Source organism: Anolis sagrei, chromosome 1 (genome assembly GCF_037176765.1).
Source record: "Anolis sagrei isolate rAnoSag1 chromosome 1, rAnoSag1.mat, whole genome shotgun sequence".
Taxonomy (NCBI): domain Eukaryota; kingdom Metazoa; phylum Chordata; class Lepidosauria; order Squamata; family Dactyloidae; genus Anolis; species Anolis sagrei.
Genome location: NC_090021.1, coordinates 256,963,711 through 256,989,455, shown reverse-complemented (window position 1 = coordinate 256,989,455; position 25,745 = coordinate 256,963,711). Strand labels below are relative to the sequence as shown.

The 25,745-nt window shown below is 39.5% G+C and overlaps 1 protein-coding gene across 4 annotated transcripts in view; it reads left to right on the top strand.

Annotated features, from left to right (window-relative positions):
- The window catches only part of KIAA1549L (KIAA1549 like), a 204,259-nt gene that overhangs the window by 97,930 nt on the left and 80,584 nt on the right, over positions 1–25,745 (top strand). For 3 of the 4 annotated variants that reach the window (XM_060766572.2, XM_060766573.2, XM_067462686.1), the window contains exons 2-7: positions 1,974–2,300; positions 5,166–5,768; positions 6,647–6,759; positions 11,801–12,020; positions 13,288–13,421; positions 19,210–19,372. In XM_060766572.2, the coding sequence (XP_060622555.2) occupies positions 1,974–2,300; positions 5,166–5,768; positions 6,647–6,759; positions 11,801–12,020; positions 13,288–13,421; positions 19,210–19,372 (1,560 nt within the window). The remainder of the gene's footprint in view (positions 1–1,973; positions 2,301–5,165; positions 5,769–6,646; positions 6,760–11,800; positions 12,021–13,287; positions 13,422–19,209; positions 19,373–25,745) is intronic. The other variant, XM_060766574.2, reaches the window with a different exon arrangement.

Below are 25,745 nucleotides of genomic sequence, written 5' to 3'. Positions count from 1 at the left end.
CCGTCGCCATGGGGCTATTGAGTGTCCTCAGTAGAAATACATTGTTTTCCATTGTGGTTTGGCAATGTATAATAGCATGTCATGAGGCAGAATTTGTTTCTGACTACATGTTATTTTACAGAGGGACCTTTTACACTGCCAAAGAATCCATATTATCAAAGCATATAATCAGGATTTTATATGGCAGTGTAGAAGGCCCAGAGAGTAATGAGAGTCCATGGCACCAGCTGCATCCAACATGCATCAAGAATATAAGGAGTCTTACCAGGCACACAAGTATACATGTCACTTGTAGTATTTATAATGTTTATATGAATTGGTGACTTTGGTTTGTGTTTATCATAGCAAAACCCTTTAGCTCAAATCCAATAGTTGGAACCTGTGGAATATCTATTACTCACATAAGTGTTGATATACTAGATTCCCATTGATGCAACGAATGTCCCCTAGTTGGAATAAATAATTGGTTTTAGACCTTAATGATTTGATTTCATAATGCAAAAGATGTGTATATGGACATATGTTCAAAGATACTTTAAAGCAGGCATCTTCAAACTGCAGACCTCCAGCTGTTTTGGCCTCCAGCTCCCAGAAGCCCTTGCCAGCTTGTTTACTGGCCAGGAATTCTGGGAGTGGAGGCCCAAACAGGTGAAGGGCTGCAGTTTGAGGATGCCTGCTTTAAGACCGGTAGCTATTTCTGATGCATAGTGAAAGTGAAACAGTTTTGGAATTATGATTAAAATACCCCAATTGTTATGTGTATGACTGTATCAATCTATCAGTATGTGAGTATTCCTGCACATATAGCTAGTTCCATGCTCCATTTTGATATTTATTCTCTCCTTTCTTATTTAAATCCTCGTTTTCTTTTTCTTCCTGCCTACATGTTGCTGTACACATAATTAAGGTTGGCAAGATAAACACCTACAGCTGCTACGTAGAGGAAGTGAGCCAAGATTGACAGTATTCCTGTGCTCTATTGTTTGCCAAGTTAGTGATTATTTGTTTTAGGATCCATTTCCTTTTTTTACCTATGACTACCCTCAAACTTCTTACTTCAGATATTGGCACACCATGGCTGATGGCAACAACATTGCGAGTACTGTCAAATGAACTATGGTCAGGCCTTTGCTATTTATGTGAACAATAGCATTTAGAATTCCAGGGCATATTCTCATATTGTCTTGTCAGCATAATCAAATGATGTAAGAAACATTCAATATTTATGCATAGTTTATCCATACTATTCTATGTTTTTTGTGTGTATGTGTAATTTCAACAGAGAAATCATAGGAGTTTCGCCTACCTGAGCTCACTAATTATTTTCATTTTATTATTATTATTATTAACTTTATTTGTACCCCGCTAGCATCTCCCGAGGGACTCGATGCGGCTTACACAGGCCGAAGCCTCAGAACACAATACAGTAAAAACATAACACAACAATAAACAAAGCAAATCAAAATAGTTAAGCAGAATAACAACAACAGTGACAATACATCAGGACACTTTAAAACTGGGCCGGCCAGAGCAATGGGGTACAGGGTTAAAAGTGCGGAAATGGCAGGAGGCACGTAGGATTAAAATAGTGCGGTGTGCAGCAATATTAATTGTACTAAAGTGCTTCTAGGACTTGGGATTTTTGTCAGGTTCTCTTTTCTTTTCTCCTTTCTTTTGGGCAATCTGAAATAATGTGGCCTTTGATCCTGCCAACTTTGTGAAGACTTGCTTTGGGGATTTTCATCTCCAGCTTAAATGTTGTATTTATATTCATTATTGAAAAGGTGATTGAAAATCAGGGAATGGCATTTTGACCCAATCTGTTTCTGGCCATTAGTCTCTGAGCTAATTTTCCTTTTTTCATCTAGATTGGGGCGAAGGGGGTCAAATGTCTTCATGAAAAAAATTGTGTTGCAGATTGTTTGAAGATGAGATCTTCTAAGTGTAATTAATAGAAATCTATTATTTTACAGGTACTGAGCAACAGCCAATAACGGTTGCACCTTCTTCAGAGTCTTTTACTAACTGGAGAGCTATATTATCACCAACATGGCCTTCTAGAGAACTTGAGTCTTCCTCAGTGGGTGACATTTCAATGCGGCAAGCCTTGGAGAATGCCAATCTGCTTCAGATTATAAAAAGTACATTAGCAGGGACACGGACCAGAACTATGGACCAAACTAGGCCTTTGCCAAGTCTGTATCAAGGCAGCGGCAACAGTGCATCCCAGGAGCCTTCTGAAGTATCTGCTGAATCGCCAGTGAAGTCCCAAGATGCTGATGAAATGACTATTGTATCAGGTTTGCCTCAAATTAGTGTGTCCTCTGCATTGTCCACATTACCATCAGTGACGTACTCCGCAACTAGTGTGTCATCTCAGATATTGCCATATTCAACATCTTCCATTTCAAAAGAAGTCTCACCAGGATCAGACATATTTTCAACCACTCCATGTTCATCCTCTTTGCCATTGGTAAAAAAGTCATCTCATGTCACTATTGTTTCCAAGTTGACTGTGCCACCCACCAATGTGCCTTTGTCCACAAATAAAAAGCGTTCATTCACCTTAAAATCAGCTAATTCTCATGTTAGTAAAAGTTCAGGTAACTTACTGAGCACAATACCTGCTGAAAATTTTAGCAGAACAAAAAATGCATTATCCATAAAATTTAAAGCACTTTCAGCTGCTACACATTTTAGCAATACATTTGGATTGATAAATGGAGAGCCTGCAACATCAGTAGATAGACAGACAGACCCAAGGAACAGGAAATTGCATTCTCGCACTTTCCATGTAATAATACCTACCCTGACTTCTTTTTTATTATCTACTCAAATACCACTGAATACTAGCAAAAATAGTCCTTCCTCTGGATTAGTTGACAAGGCACCTTCCACAGCAATGCTCACAAGTCAACCTGATGCCGTGACATCTTCTAAAGACCCTAACATTTATGTAATTGCATCACCCCCCGTTCTTAAAAGGAAGACAACAGTTCCTTGGAGTTCTACATCAGTACGCTATTCCTTGAGTATCCCATCTGCATGGCTGAAAATGACTGCCCATTTGCCTTCTGCTTCAGTTTCTAGTTATACCAAAGAGAGAGCTTTATTGTGGGCTTCTGGAAGTCCAAAACTTTCCCATTTGGTAACAGATGTGTCTTCCCCAACAATGCCAACTAGTGTTATTTCAGAGGCAATAAATACCAGTAATGCAATAGCGCAAGCACCAGCATTTACAAATATGTCCTATGCAACAAATAAAGTTGGTTTGTTAAAAGTGGATGCAAAACAGACTTTTAATCAAACAGTATATGCTGCTGTTTCCATACCAAATACTAGAGTTGCTTCAAAGACTCAAGTAAGAAATCCTCATATCAAAGAATTAACAACCTTTGCTGATACAGCATATGACATTCCTCCAGCAACTGTGGAACCTACCTTGTGGCCTCCCACTTATTCCTTGGTAAGACAAGTACACCGCCGATTTGTCACAAAAGATATAGCTCCAATGTTCACATATATTGATGTTAAGAGTGTCCCTCCTTATCAGTCACCACAGAAGCAAACTAAAAACTTAAATTTCGAAATTCCTGTCAGCAAGCAGGCGCCATGGAAAACAAGGTTTGAGATGTTTTTCTCACTAGAAAGAACCAACTCCACTGCATTTCCACTATCTTTGCCGACATCTTTTGGGGGCCTTTTGAAATCTCAGTCTTTACCTAATGATTCTAGAACTTTACAACCAACAAGGAATTTAACTAACAGCTTAACAGAAGAGGAAATGGGAAATGCAAAGAAGTCCACCACTCTCATGTCATATATAGAACACTCCTCTCATGCTACTTTAAATAAAGCTGATTCTGAAATGCAGGAAACTTCACAGATGCCTGATGTAACCTACAAGACTACTAGTGTTCCTTCAGACATAGATGTATTGGCCCCATTTACTCCAGTGCCAGAACGTATTAACAGTGTTGTGCCATTTTCTGTAGAAACCTCTACTGTTGCTTCAACAGATATCTTAGATACTTCAAATCCAGTTAAAACTGGTAAAACCACAGTTTTAGTCTCTGAGTGGAACATTGGGAATTGGCCGTCATCTACTAGTAGTGTTGTGACTTCTGAAAGAAAAAGAACCCAAATGTCCAAAGCTGAAGTTGATTATGCAAATACTATAGCATTAAAAACAATGTATACTGAGGTTCCAGATCCTTGGCAGCAAACACATTATGCAAATAAACAGATACATTTTAGCTCTGGATCATCATCTGTTGATACACCTTTAACACCTATTCAGAATGTTACAGCTTCAATTTCCACTGAAATTAGTTCTAAAAGTTCCACAGAACTTAACACATATCCATTTACTGTAGAAACATCTTTTAATCAGTATTTGCCCTTTCCTCAACACCCGAAGGGCTCCTTACAGAGCACAGGAGTACCATCACCACAGTCAAAAAAGGACACAACCTCACCTGGAAATATCCTGGAATATTTACCTCTTCGAAATATTAATTTCACTTCTGGCTATGAAAAAATACCCAGTTTCTCATTTAAGGATTTTACAACAAGTAACAGAAAAACCTCTACCAGCATGGATGCTGTTCCCCCTACTTTGTCAACATATTCACATTCCTGGTCTTTTGATTTTTATGCCAAATCTCTGACTGTGTTGAAACCTCAAGCAACTAATGCCAAGCCCCCTTTTTCATCAACAGGTGCTTTTTATGCAATTTCTTCTTCACCATCATTGACCTCTCAATTCATTGCTAAACTTACTATTCCAGCAAGTAAGGGAATTACTGCCATTAGAGATAAAAAAGAAAGATTGTCACCCATCCCAGTGCATGATTTGCTAACTTTGACTCCAAATGTGATTGAAGAATATATGACGTCTGGGGAAAAAATATTTGTAAATAACCACAATTCAGAAGTGAACAATAACTTGAGTACGAAATCAATGACATCAAGCACAGGAGGGAGGTATACAAAAGGTACAAGTGGTATCTTAGATACAGTTAAAGTCACTAATGAAGTCACTAAAATCACTCCATTGCAAACATATACCACTAATCCAGCCATCATAACCCCTGCCCATACATCACAAACACAACTAACTTCTTTGTTGCCAACAACCAACTTTACCCATTCTGTCATTACAGTGTTACCGTCTGTGTCTCCTGGTGTAATACCATCTGTAGCAACTTCAGAAGCAACACCAGTTACAGGAAAATCAGCTCCAACATCACCAATGCTGACTTCATCTTTGTTCGCACTGAGCACTGAAAATTTGCCATCTGTGATGGCATTAAGCACGTTAATATCAACACTAGCAAAAAATAACACTGCTACAAAAATGTCATTGACTTTAAGCCCAATAGTGACACATTCGACCTTTCCCGTTGTATCAAGGGACGGCTCTATAACACCTGTGCATACCACTAGTTTATCTCTAATTCCCAAATCTAGTACAATTTCAGCTCCCACCACACATACACCAAGACAAATTGAAACAACAGTACTTGACACCAGGAAATCCACAAGCCCAGACCTCACTATAACATCAACTGCATATCCACTGACAATTACAGCAGCTTTGACATCTATTACAGCATCAGCGAAAACAACTAGACTTCTCCCTACACCTGCTGAAAATACTTCTGCAGCTACTCCTACTACACCAGCGCCAACTGCAGCTCTTGTTAATACGACAGCAATTCTTCCTTTGGAATGCCAGCTCTCCAGAAACCTCCTTGTTAAGACAGGTATGAATATGTAGAGATTGTGTTGTTGTTAGATACTGCCTTTTAATATGAAAGCAGTATTGATGGCAGGAAGCAGCTGTACCCCCCCAAATGTACAGAATTTGATAAGAACTGTTGATGACTGTGTCTTTTAGATGTCTCTCTTGTGGGGTCCAAACAAAGTTATCAAGATTGGTTTGATTGATAGCAGAGAGATAGGTGGTCATTCATCTGCTAGATGGGGATGTTACTAAATTTGAATATTCTGTGCATTACAAAATTTATCCAGCTCTGAATGTTGTATTTCCTGATTCAGCTGTCAGCTAAATTGGGAAAGGGCTGATCTCTTTCCCCAGCTGTAGTCCTTAATGCACCCCAAAACCTGTTCTGGGAATCTGGAAACCTCCCAGAACCAGTTTGTAGGTTATCACAAGAGCTGCAGGGGAATGGAATGGAATGGAATGGAATGGAAGGAAAGATCTGTTGCGCTGGTCCTGTGGCATCAGTGCAGAATTGCATTTAGGCTGGAGGAATGCTGGTTTGTTTGGGACAATTTACTTCACAGATTCTTGCAGGCTAGTATCTCTGAGTCACACGTGTCGATAAAGCTAAATCACTTCCTTTATCTATCTCTGATAATCCTCATTAAATAAATAAGAGAGAGATCAGGAGAGAGAGAGACATGATTATGATGACTCAAAATGCCTTTGTGGGCTTTAAATAACTACCGATTAATGTTTTTGATTCCCAACAATAGCTTTTTCCCCAGCTGAAGGCTACACTGCTGAGTATAAGTTCATTTGCAGAGTGCGGCTTTTTCATATAGCACTTTTTGAAATGGGGTCTTAAACAAATGAACAGAGAGTACTTTTAAACTAATGTATGACCTTGTATTTTAGTTTTGTTTCTGAATACAAGAAGACTGCTGCTAAATGACTCCTTAAAACAGAATGTCACAAGAGGTCTCACCCAGGCATTGCGGCAAGCTTTCAACCAAAATGTCAATGCTCAAGTAAGCAGATTTACTCAGTGTTTTGTAAACAAATTAAGAATGCAGGCTGCAAACAGAATAATGATGTATTTATATTTTTGGTACTTCACATGGAATGTACAGAGTTGATGGAAATGTTTTCACTCAAAAACACAAAAAAATGACCTATTTCAAAATACATTTTTGTATTATATTTTACATCATTAGAACCATGAAATCTATCTAAATTCATGTCACATCATTAGAGCCCAGAAAGGCATATCACATCTAAGAAAATCATGAATAAGTAAACGATTTCACCCTTACATATTTAGGGAAATTGGGATAATTGATGGAACCATATTGTGGGTAGAGTCTGGTCTCAGTGGTGGCCTTTCTGTTTATGCAGCAAATTGCTGGGATACTACATATACAGAGGACTGAAAATCAATTTAAATAATAATGATGAAATTCTGTAGTATAATTCTTGGCTTTAACCAGTAAAATCAATTTAAATGTAATTGTGAGTTCCAACTAGAATGTAATTGTGAGTTCCATTGGATCATTTTATGGCATTAAGTCAAGACTCAGAGCCATTATGGTATAGTGGTTTGAGTGCTGAATTAGGACTTCATGTCCTAATTCCTGTTCAGCCATAGAAACCTATTGGATGACCTTGAACAAATCACATTATCTTAGCCAGGATCTCCAAACTAAGGCCCATGGGCTGGATCTGGCCCTCCAAGGTCATTATCCACCCTTGGCCTAAACTTTCGACTTAGGGTCGCCTGAAATCTAGAATGACTTAAAGGCACATAATAACAATAATCCTAATTAACTTAACTATCTCATCAGCCAAAAGCAGGCCCACACTTCCTATTGAAAGACTGGTAAGTTTATGTTGGTTAAAATTGTTATTCATTTTAAATAATTGTATTGTTGTTTCAGGGGTTTTTTTTGCACAACAAATAAGATATGTGCAGTGTGAATAGGAATTCGTTCATTTTTTTTCAAACTATAGTTTGGTCCCCCAATAGAGGAGCCCTTGTTTTAGCCTTATAGGAAAGATCATCCTGTGATAGATTCCTTTTAGTATTGGCATGAACAGCTTGATCACACAACAAGAGGTTGAAACCCGTTAATTTCTACTAAATAATTATAATTTTGTAGATTAAGCATGTAAAAGCCCCATCCTCTTGCCTTGTTTTGATTTGATAAAGAACTAAAAAAACCCCTCTCTCCTAACCTTCAAAAAGTTGCTTAAAACCCATCTATGCACTCTGGCATATGAAGAGGAGGAAGACTAACACATCTTGACTTACATCCTCACCTAGATATGTTGAATCTTGTCTAGATACTGGAACTGATTTCAGCCTGTTGGTTGCTGTATATCATGTCATCTTTTTATAAGGTTTTAGCTATTCGTTTTTAGATATTTTTATCTAGTGATAAATTTATATTAAGCGCCTATGTTTGTATGGGTTATGTAAGTTTTCATTGTCGGTTATTTTTTTGTTTATTATTAAGTTTAAAGTTAGGTTGCTTTTGTTTGTACGTTTTTCCTTTTTTGGCACTGAATGTTTGCCATATATGTTGAAAAGTGCCCTGAGTCCCTTCGGGGAGATAAGGCCGTCTACAAATAATGCTTTATTATTATTATAATAATAATATTATTATTGAGCATGAGTTTCAAAGTCAGCCATGCTAAATTGTGTGGCATTTGCATGCCTAGAACTATAGCTTAAATATGGAATTTTGTTTATTTGCGAAGTAAATCTGTTCATTTGAAAACTAAATCTGTTTCTCCTACAATAACCTTTTCTATGTGCAGATTTAGGGGTTCTTTTTTTGGGGGTGGGGAGAAGAAGGGCTAATGGTGGAATGCCGGTGTATGACACTATGCTGTTGTATATAGTTACGAGAGCAAACAGTATATTTACCTGTCATTTAAAGTGAGGTTCTTGTCACTTGGAAAATAATGTTTCTTTGATTTCCTCACAAAACAATGAGAAATACGACTTTCATATCATTTTTCTTGTCATGGTTAGGTTTATATTATCTCTACTCCCCTTCCTTCTCATGTTATCATAATGGCTATAGATTTATTTACTTGATTTCTAGGCAGTCCATGACAGGAGCTTTTACTTATTTAGACTAAAAAAAGTCTGGGCATTTTTATAATGATGACAGACTGTCTTTACAGTGCTTTCAAATAGTGCCAGTGAGTGAAAAAAGATCTGGGTCCTATTTTTAGGCGCATTTGTCAGCTAACTTCTGGGCAATGTATGTTAGGAATGGATGCCTATGACACCTGGAATTAGAGAAATGGGAACATTTTTGTGTTGTGCTCAGTTTTTCAATTACTTTCCTAGGACAGGCCATGTTGTTAAACTGTTCTGTATCCAACATGGTCTGATGTGTTGATTTCCATATAGTTTAAAATCTCTTCTGCTAGGGAAAAGGGTAAATTGAAGGTTGTGAATTTGGAACCACATTAATCACTGTCCCTCTTAATTACGATGAAGAAAGGCTTATCTGGAGTGTAAAACTACTAATGGAAATAGATTGTAGAGTTTGTGATGTTAACATGTTCCAAATACAATTCTTGAGGTAGCTAAGAAGATTCTGTGCATGCTCTTCTAGGGAAGACATATGTTAATATTTTAGGTGTAGAAGAAAATAATTGGGGAATACCCAAGTTATTATAAAGGATAGGGATTTATTTGGTAATAAAATCTCAAAATGTTCTGGATTCGCACTCAGGCTTTGCTCTGAGGTAACACTGAAAGGATTTCTTCCTTAAAATATCCTCTGCCACCATTAAACCTTTTACTTCTTCAGTAAATTGCTTTTAAAACTTCCTACACAGGCACACGTGAGGCAGATGTTGTGAACAATAAAACAATGATGTTTATTTAAGAGAACTTGAACAAAACAGGTATTAAGCTTAGTTGGTTTGAAAGATTGTCTTAAAAGCATGTGGTTTCTTTAAGCAGTTCAAATCTTGGTTGCAAGTAACACTCCTTTCGCCCTCCAGAGATTACTGACAGGATTTCTTCTCTGAAAGTAATCCCAAACTCCACACAGACAGTCCTTTTCCTTTTGGAATCTGTCACTCCACTCCCCAGCTATCTTCCCTAATAGCTGTAATCTTCTCACTAGCTACCTCTGCTAGCTAACTGACCAACTTTAGGCCTCTCTCACTACTCTCTTCTCCACTCCAAGCTCCTAACTCCTTCTCCTTTGAAACCCATATCCAATCTGCCTGACAGGGTTTTAAAACATCTCCTTAAAGTCATTGTTTTCCCTTTTCTAAGTTAAGCTCCGCCCACTCCCTCCTAGCCAATTACGAACTCCTCTCATTTCCCTCCAAGTACCTAAGCACGCCCCCTTCAGAAATGAGATTTAAAATGGATGCCACCGGCACCCTTTTCCAAAATGGCTGCCACACTTCCTGGGCCTACATTTTCCTAGGCTTTTCCAAGCCTAACAGGTAGGGAATTTACTACAGTTATCTAAAAGGGTTCATTTAACTGCAGGAAGGAAGAGAGGAAAAAAGCTTTATCTGTTATGTGTCATCTTCTGTTTGCCCAGTACACAATCCAACTGAAATGGTCAACAAATGAATACTATATATACTCATAAATAAGTTTAGACATTTTAGTAAAACACCTTACTTATCCATGGGTCACTGTAAGTACTGTACCTTCACTCTTATCACAAAAGGAACCATCATCTCTGAGTAGCAAAAGGTGAGAGCTTAGTCATCACAAGATAACCTAAACAAAGCACTAAGACACTCTCCTGACTGCACCATAGCACTGCTTCTGGCCTGTATGAATGCCTGTATGGGAAAATTATGGTGGCTACAGAGGTGAAGCGGCACTGGTGCTGTCATTTATTTTGAAAGTACTTGTATACTTCAGAAACTTCATTTTTGTGGCTGCCACAAACTATGTTGAATTGGTTGAGATTCTATGAGATACTCATTGAAAAACTATAGCAAAATCCACTGCAAGATGTCTTGCAAAAACAAAGTTTTTGCAGTTTAATAAACCTTTTCCATGCTTTTTTGATAGAACCATTTAGAACATGACATTTATAACCTAGGAACAAAAATTGTATTACATAATGTAATTAATGCATGGAGATGTTAATCTTGGTGCAGTGTGTGTGTTTCTGTGCCTCTGCATGTGTACACACATACACACACACTGGTACATATGAGGAATGTAGTTGTCTGTGTTTTGCATAGAGATTTCCTCTCTTTGTCTTGTAAGCTGAGCTTTTACTCATTTCAAAGCTTGACCAAAAGTTGGAACCACAGAACAAGCTTTTATGTATATGGCATTGAATGTTTGCCTTTTTGTGTGTAAACCACCTTGAGTCCCCTCGGGGCGAGAGGGCAGTCTATAAATAAAGTTTTATTATATTATTTTCACCGGTTACATTCCAAGCCCACCAGTTGCCACGTTTGATTACTGTAAGTCCTAATGAAAAGAGAAAAAGCAACTTACAAAGCCAGGCTACAGTCAGCATCATCCATCTATCATATAGTCCTCTGAGAATAGCTTGTACAGCTTTTGAAATAGTTTAGTGAAATAACCGAGAGAGCTGACCATAAGGCTTTGAGTGATGTTGCATACATGCCAGCATCAAGGCAAGTGGCAACAGATGGCAACAGATTTACAGGTCACTGGTAGCCCACGTTTGGCAGCGCCTCTTGATTTTGTGTTCATTTAATGCATTTTATAAAATAATGTTTCTCAGAGTTATTCACAATTTTATAGATAGGAGAAAAAATGCTTTAATCTTTTGAAAGTTGGTGTAGAGATTATTTCAGAGATTGTTCTATTGGTGGCCCATAGAACTGGTGAAATACCTGTTGTGTTCATGCTTCAGTACTTCTCTGGACCAGGATTTAAAAATAAAAATAAAATTGTTATTTTCCTGTTAGGACTCATTCATGTAGTTCTCTACAAGCTTATTTGTGCACAACTGTAATGAATCAGAATTAAAGTTATTAATTACAGAAGATGTGTGAAGTCCAGATAAATAACATTTCTTCATGTGCTTTTTTCAGATTGAAATTCTGGAACAATCAAACAATGTGACAGTTGGTTACTATGTAACTCAAGAGAAACTAGTTTTCATACCTGCTGTGGTTATAGAAATGCTAATTGCTTATGGTGTTAGTAATGCCACTTTGGATATTAAGCAGCACGTGCCAAATCTTCATTCTGTTGCTGTCTTAGCCTTGCCCTGGAGGCCACTGCCAGCTTACCATTTTCAGCTGAAAACAGGCAAGTCATGAATATACATCTCTGAAGACCGAGGACTATAATCTATTGCCAGCTCAGCCACAAAATCTAGAGATAGAAATGGAAATAAAAAATTCATATGTGTAGTCCAGCTTCTGAATCATTAGTGCAAGTGTTCTGATTTCAATGAAATCTAGGGAGATCCATTGAAATGCATTCCAACACAAATAAAATTAAGCAGGTTGTTACTTGATAATAAAGAAATATTAGCTTACCGTAATTTAATTGATTGATGACCAGTAGTCTTTTTGCAGAGTTGATGAGATGGCCCTGACAACATTTTTCTCCCTTTCCCTTTGTTGTCACTGCAGTATAGATTGAGTAAATTTATGAGTCGGTTTTTCCAATATTAATGATATATTTGGATTGTCATTTGTATTTTTCCTTTGGAGTAATAGAAGAGTGATTAACCAGCACGTCATGTAGCGCCATAATGATGGTCTTCCTGAAAAGGATTCCCTGTTTCATGCAACCCAATTTCTATTGTCAGGTGCCATTTCATAGGATTATCATAGATGTTTTGCTATGATGAATGCCATAGACTCCAGCTAAGACAAATGTTTGCTGATGAACATGTTTTGTCCCATTCCAGCAAATTGTGATCTTTGGATTGCCTGTTACATGTGGCTTGCTTTCTCCATCTCCTTTGTTATTTTTCACTTCAAGTACGTGATAGATGTGCTTGATATGTCAAATTGAAAATATATAGAAAATTACTATGTTCGGTTTCCTCCTTCACACTGAATGAGAAGTACTCTATATGTTATGTTTTATAGCCAGGGTTTCCCAAATTATCTGTATACATTCACATGTTTAAGTTCCATTCTGGAGAATGATCCCTGTGCCTAAAACTGAAATGTATCAATTGCCCTTTTTATTTGCATGTTTCAGCACAATTAAAACAATCCAATTTGCTTTTATATATCCTCTCACCAATATGTCCATTGGTGAGAAAATATATCTTCTTGAAAATATATCTTCTTGTTCTCTGGAGTGATCCTATATTATTGTTAAGCACCATTATAAAGGTAGTTGTATTTAATCATAATTTATTTAATGATATTTATTGGCCAGTTGCCTGTGCAGAAATCTCATAGTCTTTTATTAGTACAATTCTGTGCATGTCTGTTCAAAAGTAATTATATTCAGATCAGTGGCACTTACTGCCAGGTAGGCATATGTATGATTACAGACCATGAAAAACAGAAAAGATATGTTCTCTAAACACATTTATTATCATTTTATCTAGAATTGCAATTTATGGGTCAGTCAGACAACATACACTCATGCAGATTTGTTCAGACCATGGAACAAAGATTGCAGAAGGCATTTCAGGATGCGGAGAGAAAAGTCTGGAACACCAGTAGCAAGTTAACTGTTCAGGTATAAATTTTCAGTTACTATCAGCTAAATATGCTAATTATTTGCAATGGTTGTATTAACCACGGTGTTGTAAATATAACTAGTTGCCATTATGAAAATATTTCATAATTACGTTTAATAGGCCTGTGATTTATAAGGCTGCATTAGTTATCATAGATGCATAAAAACCTCTGAAATGTATGATCTGCATAAATTTTTCTTAGGACCAGATACTTAATTTCCTTCTTTCCTCAGTTTTCTTCTCTTCGATCCTTATGTATCAGTTTTATATTATTAACAACACAATCAGTGAAAAGAATCAATCTTTGTTATTGTATTCTATCCATTTTTCTTATTTTCTTAGGGGCTGAAAAGAACAATAATGAGTACGATGTTAAATGTATTGGTTCAGTCAAAATATAGAAGTATTTAGAGTGGTGTTCAGTACAACAAGAAGACATATATATGGTAGCTTTAAAAACAATTATACAATCTTCAGTATCATGGGCAGTTATTCATAATGTAAATAATTTCAGGGAAAATCAAAATTAGAACCTGATGCTCTTTTTAAAAAAATGCTTATTACATGTCCAGTATGTTCCTAGCAGCTCTCATATAATGCATGTCTTCTGAACCTAAATATTATCTGAGATTTACCCAGGTTTCTTAACTCTATAGAAAGTGTTAACAACACAAATTAGTGGTAAAATGGATTTTTGATAATTACCACAAAAATCCTCTCTCTTAATTGTATGCATAGTGTGTTAACCTATGTTGCACCAAATTAAAAACTGTCCTTATGCCCTCCTCAGTGCTTGATATTATTTCTCCCATTTTTGCAGTTATTTGAAAACCGCAAATAAGCAGATTTTGAGGGTTCTACAGGCAGCTTTACTCTGCTAATGTGTTGTAAGCCATAAATGGACCTGTAGTGCACATTATCTCCAGCAAAGGATCACCGCCTTGTTGTGGCGCTGGAGCTTGAGCACCTCAATGATGTCATGAGCGAAACCGTGAAGGGCCACCCAAGACGGGACGGTCGTGGCAGAGAGGTCAGACCAAGCGTGATCCCTGGGGAAGGCAACGGCAAACCACCCCAGTATCCTTGCCAAGAAAACTAAATGGAGTATGGCAAGGCTGCATACTCTCACCCAACCTTTTTAACTTGTATGCAGAACACATCATTCGATGTGCGGGGCTTGATGAATGCAAGGCTGGGGTGAAAATTGCTGGAAGAAACATTAACAACCTCAGATATGCAGATGACACCACTCTGATGGCCGAAAGCGAGGAGGAGCTGAGGAGCCTTCTAATCAAGGTGAAAGAAGAAAGCGCAAAAGCCGGGTTGCAGCTAAACATCAAAAAAACCAAGATTATGGCAACAAGAATGATTGACAACTGGAAAAATAGAGGGAGAAAATGTGGAGGCCATGACAGACTTTGTATTTCTAGGCGCAAAGATTACTGCAGGTGCAGACTGTAGCCAGGAAATCAGAAGACACTTACTTCTTGGGTGGAGAGCAATGTCCAGTCTCGATAAAATAGTAAAGAGTAGAGACATCAGACTGGCAACAAAGATCCGCCTAGTCAAAGCCATGGTACTCCCTGTAACCTACGGATGTGAGAGCTGGAACTTAGGGAAGGCTGAGCGAAGGAAGATTGATGCTTTTGAGCTGTGGTGCTGGAGGAAAGTGCTGAGAGTGCCTTGGACTGCGAGAAGATCCAACCAGTCCATCCTCCAGGAAATAAAGCCCGAATGCTCATTGGAGGGAAGGATACTAGAGACAAAGTTGAATTACTTTGGCCACATCATGAGGAGACAGGAAAGCCTAGAGAAGACAATTATGCTGGGGAAAGTGGAAGGCAAAAGGAAGAGGGGCCGACCAAGGGCAAGATGGATGGATGGCATCCTTGAAGTGACTGGACTGACCTTGAAGGAGCTGGGGGTGGTGACGGCCGACAGGGAGCTCTGGCGTGGGCTGGTCCATGAGGTCACGAAGAGTCGAAGGCGACTGAACGAATGAACAACAACAACAACAGTGCACATTATACTGAGCCAATATAATTAATAAGTAGTGGTGTGTTGAAAAAATGCCTTCACATACTGTACCATGAAAATAATGAGGAAAATAGATGGTGGTTCATTACAATGCTTTGCATATATGTCCCTCTGCTTAACTTTTCAATGTTTTGCTATGCAAATTCAAGTGGATTTGATTGGCATTGTTGCTACTTGAGGTACATAAATTTCTCAACACTGTAAAGGGGCAAAATAATTTCAAAGTTACCTAAAATGTGCCAAATTGTGAATATCCTCTGAAGCACCATTAAACTCGGGCAAGAAGGGCTTTATTGTGGCACAAAAGTTAAGTAAAAATTCCAACAACTGACACTTATTGGTTGCATACATAGTCAACTCCTTTCTTGTGACAACCCTGAATAAAGTCTGTTTCCAGAAGTCATAAGTAGTTGAATGGAGTACACCTGTATGCAACTTCAGTGCCACAGGGTCTCAGACTAAAAGATACATGCTTCTGGAAGGCCTCTGGGTTTATTGAGGAACATATATAAACAAACAACATCATTAAGACCAAGGAGTCATTAAAACAAACCCAGGATAAACTTGGGCGGAAACTCTAGTCCGGTCTGAGTTATTTAAAAAGATATCCCAAATGGTGAACATCCTCTGGAACACCATTAAACCTAGACAAGGAGGGCTTTAATCAGAGGCCAATGGTATGTTGGAAGTTGCTAAAGAGATCAACAGCTGCCATTCATGGCATAGCTATCACATGCATCCTCTATAAATCTGGGCTTTGTAGAAGCATGACAAATAAGGAAGAAATTGTTGAAACAAACTGATATTCAAGCCCATTGGGAATTTGCTTAACGGCAAACATGTTGGAACAGTTTGACTGGTCTGACCCAAACTGAACACTATGACATTGCTTTAAAATGTTATGTGGGGTTTAAGGCCCTTCTACACATGCCCAATAACCCGTGATAGGCAACCTGGTTTGATGCCTCAGATAAACCCAGATTAATGTGGGGTGAACTGGGATTTTCCAGTTTACTCCACATTAATTTGACACCTGGAAAGTCTGAACCTTAAGCTAAGGTCTGGATCTTTGCAGGTTCCAGGCATGTGGGGATTGACTCCTGGGATTGCTTCCTCTTTCCCGGGGATCAATCCCCACAGCCATCCTGGTTCTTCGAGGTGCTGGAGCCCCCAGCCCTCCAATTTACCCAATCCCTCCCAGTCCCCCCCAGACCCCCATCTCCCCCAACTTACCTGAGGGGCCTCCACTTGCATTGCTGGCAGGCCCCTCTGGTAAGTTTTTAAAGGGGGAAATGAGGGGATGGGGAAATGGCATCTAGCCACTCCTCAAGGGAAAACCTGAGGTTTGGGGTGGGGTCAGAAACCTGGGAGGAAGTGGGTTAAAATAACCCGCTTTCTCCCAGGTTTCTGCCCTGTCTGAAAGTACCCTCAGTTCCCATAATGAAGGATGGTAGTGGCAGTATTATATTATGGGGATTTTTTAAAATCAGGGATTGGTTATATAATCAGGATTGAGAGAAAAGATGGATGAAGCTACACAAGGCAGGAAATGCCCAAAAGCTAAGCAACACAGAAGTGGTTTCAAAACAAGAACCTGGATATCTTAGAATGGCCCAGTCATTTAGTTTACACCTGAACCCAATGGTGTCAAATCCTCAAAGTTGTTGATCAGTAATGGTCCCCCTTCAACCTGACAGAGCAATTTTGCCAAGAAGAAGGAGCAAACATAGCAACATCTGGATGTGCAATGTTGATAGATACTTACTCTACAAGAGATTCACAGTTCTAATTGTTGCCATGGGTGCTTCTGCCAAATATTGACTCATTGGAGTTGGTGGATGCATGAATGATTTATGCCACTTACAAGTGTCCGTTTGTTTTTGTCTGCTTAACATATGTATAACAACCAAACTATTTTACCTTTGCAGCTTTAGGTGTCTTGTTTAACAATGGCAATTCCATCCAAGCTGCAACATAATAACATGTGGAAAATCAAATATGAGTGGCTACTTCTTCAAGGCGCTGCATGCCATTTCACCAAGTGGTGGGATGGTACTATTGCTTATTTGAATCAGCGTGGGAACAGATCTGATACTTAATTGCAATAAATTTCTTTCAAAATTCTTTAATACTTAGATTGTGAGCAGTGCCACACACTTTTTAGGCACATTTTTGTTCCCAAATAATTAAGAAGAGTAATCCTTGCTCTTTTGTTTTCCCCATGAACATCAAATAAAAAGATGGAGACCTTGTCTGCCCTAGATACTTGCTTCAGGTCAGTGCAAACTGAATGCACGTGCATTTGACCTGCATAACATGCTCTGTTAGCATATGGGAATCTGTGTGGGCATGACATTCCTTTGGTGGAAAAGGCACTGATGTGAAGACAGGCACATTTTCCCCACTTCCGTTTATTGCACTGATGCAGTTTGTGTGGATGGAAGAAGATGCCTATTGAAATATTGTGACGCACCTGTGCATGGAACATTTTGTGTCCTTTTTACTCTCTTGCCAATCCCCTTTTCCACTTCCTCCTCAGTTCTTCTTTGTTTAAAGGGTAAGGTCTGCAGAGTCTTGCCTCCAGCATATCTTCCCTTACAGTCTGCACTATTGGCAACCCTGTCAATCTGTTCTAGGTGCATTAATCATAAAAACAGATGGGTTCACTGTGTATTGAATGTTCAGTTCTCATTGGTTAAAATGGAGAGTAACATAGTACAGTGACTGAAAATCAAGCATATCTAAAGTCACCTCAAATACCTCTAATTAATACTCTAAATGTAGCATGAGGGAGAAGCAAATAACAAAGGGTGCATCTACATTGTTGAATTAATGTAGTTTGAATTCACTTTAACTGCTATAATTCAATGCTGTGGAGTTCTGGGATTTGTAGTTTGGTGAGATACCAGCACTTTGGCAGAGAAGGCTAAATACCTTGTTTTTGTTTATTCGTTCAGTCGCTTCCGACTCTTTGTGACCTCATGCACCTGCTCACACCAGAGCTCCCTGTTGGCCATGGCCACCCCCAGCTCCTTTAAAGTCAAGTCAGTTACTTCAAGGATACCATCCATCCATCTTGCCCTTGGTCTGCCCCTCTTCCTTTTTCCCCTAGTAAAACTATAAATCCCATGATTCCATAACATTGAACCATAGCAGTTAAACTGGAGTCAAACTACATTAATTCTACAGTTTAGATGAACCCAAAGACCTTTGAATACATTTGATCTTACATCACTTTAGCAGGAAGCAGTAAAGGTGTATCCTTAATGCTTGTCCAGGAAATAGCTTCTTGGGGTCCTGGCTTGGCTTTTTAGTGTAAAGTTGAGAGTTAGGGCAATGCATTGCGTTTGTTTATTTGTTTACTGAAATATTTCTGTCGCAGCTTATATCAGCAGTTTTCTGAGCAGTAAACATTTTCTTCCATTTTACCCATTCAGTCCATACATGCCCTGTGCCTGCCAATGCTGGCCATGTGAACCTAGCATAGAATAAGGCACCCAACAGTTTTGGATTGTATCTGGATGACCCCTCTTTGTCCTAGAGTGGAAATACTTTTTCTTCTGCCTGTGCTCTGTAATGAATCTGGGATAGTCTAGCTAAAGAGTTAAACCATTCACGAGCATGTGTGTCTTCCAAAAGCAGCATGATTAACAGGTTTTTTTGTCAGTTGCACTAATGTGATATTATATGGAAACAGTAAAGTATAAAAACTAAATTACCTCTTGCTTCTGTACTTTGATTTTTTCCTAGATCTTGAACACATCAAATGTTTCTCAAGCTGTCACTCTCTTTTATGTAGTGAAAAATGAAAGCACAGTCTTAAATGGCACTGAATCAAGCAACCTTCTTAATCATCTTTCTGCAGAACTGGTGGGTTTTTATCTCACTTACCCACCTCTGACTATTGCAGAAGGTAAGCCTTCAGGACTTTCTTTTCTCTCAGTATTTGGTTATTGTTAGAAGCTAGATCTTCCAACAGCCCTACCACTTCGGTATCACCGTTTTCTCTCTGATTAAAATATGTTTTACACCTAACATACAGTTCCTTCAGCCATCTACCTAACTGTGACCATCAATGATTTGCTCCTGAAAACAGGCCCATCCTAGATAATAAATTCTGTTTTAAGTGTGCACACAAAAGGCAAATGATTCATGCAGTTACATAGGAACAGCAATATAGAAAATGGAATTCAAAAACATTTTACAAATATAGGCATTTAAGAAATGATTGACCAAGGGACAAATAATAGTTTGAAGTTTTTGCAGTGATGCGCAGGACACACAATATAATATAAATATTTGTGTATAAGTTGAGGATAGGTTTGGGGACCAAAATTATGAATTTGGCTTTAATCCATTGAAGTCAAAAGTAAAAGTTTGGGGCATGTAACAAACAAATCTGTTCCTATTTTTTTTGAAAAATGCAAAGAGGGAACATTTAGGAAGAGCTAAAGAGGAGAGGATCTGTTTAGTGAGTTAAATTAATACATATATATAAATGCGGTTATGGAAAGAAATACAAATGAGGTAAAAGAATGAGGATGCAACCTTTTAAAAATAGGGTGGGGGAGAAGACCAAGAAAAGCGACCTGCCTCCATAAAGGACTCAATGCAAACACAGTGATAAGAGGCAGAGGTGAGAAGCTCCCCTCCCCCTTTCCCAAACTAAAGCCATGATGGCGCATGTGTGTTCTACACTGAATTGGGGTTTTCCACCTCAATCCAAGGAAATTCCCCAGATCTTGGATCATTGTCTGGCAGCTGTGATGGACTGGACGAGGGCCAACAAACTGAGACTTAATCCAGACAAGACAGAAGTTCTCCTGGGCAGTCGTGAGGCCGATTGGGACATAGGGTGGCAACCTGTGCTTGACAGGATTACACTCACCCTAAGGACACAGATTTGCAGTCTGGGTGTCCTTCGAAATTCATTGTTGATGCTTGAAGCTCAGATGTTGGCGGTGGCCGGCAGGGCCTTTGCACAGTTAAAACTTGAGCACCAGCTGTGACCATACCTCGAAAAACCTGACGTGGCCACAGAGGTCCATGCCTTAATTACATCTGGAATGGGCTACCATAGTGCACTCTATGTGAGGCTGCCTTTGAAGATGGTGCAGAAACTGCAGTTAGTACAAAGGTCGGCTGCCAGATTATTAACTAGAGCCATGATGGTGAACCTATGACACGCATGTCAGCACTGACACACGTAGCCATTTTCTATGACACACGGCCACATGCGGCTGCATACAGAGAAGTATGGGGCTGCATCAGGGGCGGCTGAAGCAACTTACACAGTTGCCAAATCCCTGGCTGTGGGTTGCTTGCTTGCTCGCTACTCCAAGCGAGTGAAAGAGAGGGAAAGGAGAGAGAAAAACAGTGTGCTGTCTCTTTAAGGCAGGAGCATGTCTCGGGAGAAGGAATCCTCCAGCCCCGCCCCTTGGATGCCAATCACCCAGCGGCGCCTTTGATCTGACCCCCTTTGGGGGAGGGAGGCAGGCACGCGCTGGGGTCTTTTTTTCTCCTCAGCTAAACCCCTCTGTTCCAGGAGCATTCTCTCCTGACGTTTCTCTCACATCTTATGGCAGGCATCCTCAGAGGTTTGTTGGAAACTAGGCAAGTGGGGTTTATATCCCTGTGAAATAACGTCCAGGGTGGGAGAAAGAACTCTTGTCTGTTGGAGGCAAGTGTGAATGTTGCAATTGGCCATTTTGATTAGCCTTGAATGGCCTGGCAGCTTCAAAATCTAGCTCCTTCCTGCTCAGGGGAATCCTTTGTTGGGAGGTGTTAGCTGGGTCTGACTGATTCTTGTCTGGAATTCCTCTGTTTCCTGAGTGTTGCTCTTTCTTTACTGTCCTGATTTTAAGAGTTTTTTAAATACTGGTAGCCAGATTTTGTTCATTTTCATGGTTTCCTCCTTTCTGTTGAAATTGTCCACATGCTGCTTTTGGATTTCAGTGGCTTCTCTGTGTAGTCTGACATGGCTTTACTCACAATTTTTCCCTCTACGTACTTTTGTGAGACCTTATTCTCAATGTTAAATAATATCAAAACCATCAAAAGAAACAGATTGACAGATGATGTTAGTAGCACTTGCTTGGGCTTGAAGTGTACAAAATACCAACCTTCAATTGAACATTTAGTCAATGAAATTCAGCAACAAAAAAGTCACTAATAGGCAGCTTAGTTAAAGAATTTCTCCTCCCATTATGCATTTTTGTTATTTAAACTATAAATATCACAAAATTATGGGTTTTTTTTTCTCAAAGTGGCACCCCACCTGAATTATGCTTGTTTTTTTTTTTGGCGAATTTTGACACACCAAGCTGAAAAGGTTGCCCATCACTGAACTAGAGCTAGCTATAGGGAACATATTATTCCCCTTCTCGAGCAGCTCCACTAGATTCAGACAATTTTCCGGGCTCAATTCAAGGTGCAGTTTATTACCTAAAAAGCCCTATATGCTTCGGGTCCAACCTATCTTCGAGACCGCATCTCTTTCTATGAACTGCGGCAGACTTTGAGATCAGCAGGTGAGGCCCTTCTCTCGATTCCACCACCATCTCAAGTAAGATTGGTTGGAATGAGAGAAAGGGCCTTCTCTGTAATGGCTCCCCAGATCTGGAATACCCTCTCAAAAGAGATTAGGTTACCCCCACCCCTGACTCCTTCCGATCCAGTCTAAAAAACATGGATTTTTAAGCAGATTTTTTGGCTTTGAGTAGGCTGAAATGGGCCCATATGAGGTTGATTTATTTATTTATTTATTTATTTATTTGATGCATTTATTAACCGCCATTCTCAGCCCTTTAGGGCGACTCATGGCGGTGTACACACATATAAAAGACAGTTTACAAAGAGGCAATTACAACAACCTATAAACTACACAACAATTACAAACTACACTAAAAATCCGCTTCGTCTCATAGTGGAATCGTAGCCAATCTCATATTCCTTGTTCCATTCCAGTCATCTTTACCACATTGTTATAGCACTAATTAAATGCCCTCTCGAACAGCCATGTCTTGAGGCTTTTTCGGAAGGACATGAGGGAGGGCACCTGTCTGATGTCTGCAGGGAGAATGTTCCACAGCCGGGGGGCCACCACCGAGAAGGCCCTCTCCCTCGTCCCCGCCAGACGTGCCTGTGAGGCAGGCGGGATCGAGAGAAGGGCCTCCCCAGACGATCTCAAGGTCCTCGTGGGCTCGTAGGCCAAGATGCGGTCTGAAAGGTATTTTGGGCCGGAACCGTTTAGGGCTTTGTAGGCCAAAACCAGCACCTTAAATTGGGTCCGGTAGCAAATCGGCAGCCAATGGAGCTGGGACAACAAGGGTGTTGTGTGCTCCCTGCTACCCGCTCCAGTTAGTAACATGGCTGCCGCGCGCTGAACCAGCTGAAGCTTCCGGGCCGTCTTCAAGGGCAGCCCCACGTAGAGAGCGTTGCAGTAGTCAAGGCGGGATGTGACCAGAGCGTGTACCACCGTGGCCAAGTCAGACTTCCCGAGATACGGGCGCAGCTGGCGCACAAGCCTGAGCTGTGCAAATGCTCCCCTGGTCACCGCTGACACCTGGGGATCCAGGCTCAACGATGAGTCCAGGGTCACACCCAAGCTTTGGCACTTTTGGCACTTTAGTTGTGAATTGAAGGCAGCTAGTTTTAACTACAGATGATCTGTGTTTGAAACTGTGTTTTTATTTTATTTTATGTGTTGATAGTGTTTGTTTTTATAACTTTTATGTGATATTGTTTTTATACCATGTATTATATACTACACTTGTAGTGCCTTGTAAGCCATCCCGAGTCCCTTTTGGGAGATGGTGGTGAGATAAAAATAAAGATGATGATGATGATGATGATTAAAAGGGCCAGTGCAGTCTTAGCAAGGAAAGCTTATACAGAAAGCCCTTAAAATGCCTGGCATTACTCCACTCCATCTCCCCCAAGTTGCTGATGAACTCTATTCAGGCCAAAAAGAAGGTGAGAAAGGAATAAAGGTTTCCTTTCTTTCTCTGGGTTGGAGAAGGTGGGTGCTAATGGGCTGGGAACACGTCAGAGTTCTGCCTCTTGTCACTGCCTGTGCACTGGGCCCCTATTCCAGCATTGACTTAGGGCACTTCCAGACAGCACCAAAATGTGGGTTTTAAAACTGGGGCATAACATTCCAAGAAACACAGACCTGTCAATCCTGTGCTTGATCTGTGTGATGCTCTTTTAAAATTGTGTTAGATATACATTTTAATATAAACTGCTGAGGGGGTATTTGACAGAAATTTTAATGGAAATAATACATAAATTATAGGAGTTGTTGTCCAAAACACTTTCAAGGCACCAAGTTGCCTATCCTGATTTAGAGGAATGACTCATTGATTAGCCAAAGGGAGTCTGAGCTGAGTACTTTCCTGCATTTTGTTGAACAGTAGAAGTCATTTATTTTTATTGAGTAGTAATGTTTTGGCTTTGAATGTTTTGACTTTGGGAGCAAAATGTGTCTTTTTGAAGGTAGGCTTTTGGTTTTAACTGTTAATAACAATGGAAAGAAAACGTATTTTTGTTTCAAAAACATTATATATGTCTTGTATGAAATTGTTGGTTGCATGGTGCAGTGAAAATTCCAGTCTGGGGATTTGGAGGGAGATTAGTGCTTGATGAAGCCAGGCAACAGCTCCAATTCTGCCTTAGTCCTCAGAAATGGATTTTAAGACGATTAGGACTTGTAGTCCTGCGGGTTTGTCCAGAAAATCCGATGCCACATTGTGAACGAAGATGATTACTTACGATACTTGGTGTCTCTTCATTTCAAACCTCAAGTCGATGTAGCTAATAAGATCTCGTGCAAACTGATGTTGTATCATGAGGCATTGCCCTCACGATGATCCTAAAAGAGAGTGCTAATAAGGATAAAAAATACTTAAAACCACTAAAGATAAAATGAAAATAAAGTATCTTTGGTGAAGAGTGAACAAACTTTATAACAAATACAAGAGCCATTCTTTAGTTGTGTTGTTTTGTGCCTTCGAGTTGTATTTAACTTATGATGCCCAAATTCTTCTATCAGAGAAACTTTGCATCTGATACTGAGAGAGTGTGATTTCTCTAAATTCACCCATTGGTCTGCAGAGTTGTAGTCCATTGCTCAAACCAATGCATCGTGCTATAATGCTGTAGAAAGCTCCCCCCCCCCCCCCCCAAAGTTACTTGTTTTCCCTGACTCTCAGTCTCCTAATTTGCCACATTTGCCATATTGTCCTTGTTATTGTTATACTTTCAAACAAATCAGCAGAGTAATTTCTTTTACAGAAATGGTAACTCACAAAAATGGTTTGGGGCCTTATTAATGTGCAACTGTATTGTTTTAATTTAAAGCAGGCCATTTTCCTTTTAGATCAATTTCCGATCAGTGGAAATACAGCTAAGTTCTATGCCACAAAATTTAATATGGAAAAAACATCCAGTTCAAAATATAAGGTCATTTGCCAGGTTTCATATATGAGTGGTCGTCCCACTAAATCATTGATGCATGCATTAGTGTCTGTTTGAGATTAAAGTACTTCATACATTTCAGTTTAAATATTTATACCTGTATACAAAATACTTATGTATATACAGACCAAGATCCTCTTAACTAACTATGACAGTGTAAGTATGTCAGCATAGGTAATGGCATGAGAGTGACAGGAAGAAAATAACTGTGTGTATAGCAGAAGCAGCAAAAGACAAGAGTCATTATTCTTGGGAGAAGTGGACTGCAGCTTATTTCCCTAGAGCACTTCTGGGAAGTGTGGGTGCCTTTGGAGCCTAGATTCTTTGGGAAACCTGGCTTAGGAAATCATGGTGCATCTGGAAAGCAAGCATTGAAGTCAGAAACTGGTTGGAATTTCTGTGTCCTTTTCCAGAGAATACCAATGAGAAATTCAAGGACCTAGAGATTTTTCACAGTTCACTTTATGAGACTGATATTGATTGCAGTTTGTTTTATATTCTGCAGCTATTGTTGCATTTTATTGATCTTAATCGGGGTATGTGTGTGTGTGTGTGATGTTTTTGTGTACATTTCCGGCCATGGGGGCAGAGTGCTGTCACTCCATCTCCCTGCAGAAGACCTTTTGTTCGTAACTTCCTCCTTTTGATTGAATCACCAACATTCTTTATGGGTGCCTCAGAATACCTCCCTGCTTTTAAGAGGTACCTATCTATCTACTCACATTTGCTTTCCAACCACTAGATAGGCAGAAGCTGGGCTAAAGGCCAGGAGCTCACCCTGACTCAGGCTTCGAAGTGGCAGTGTTTTG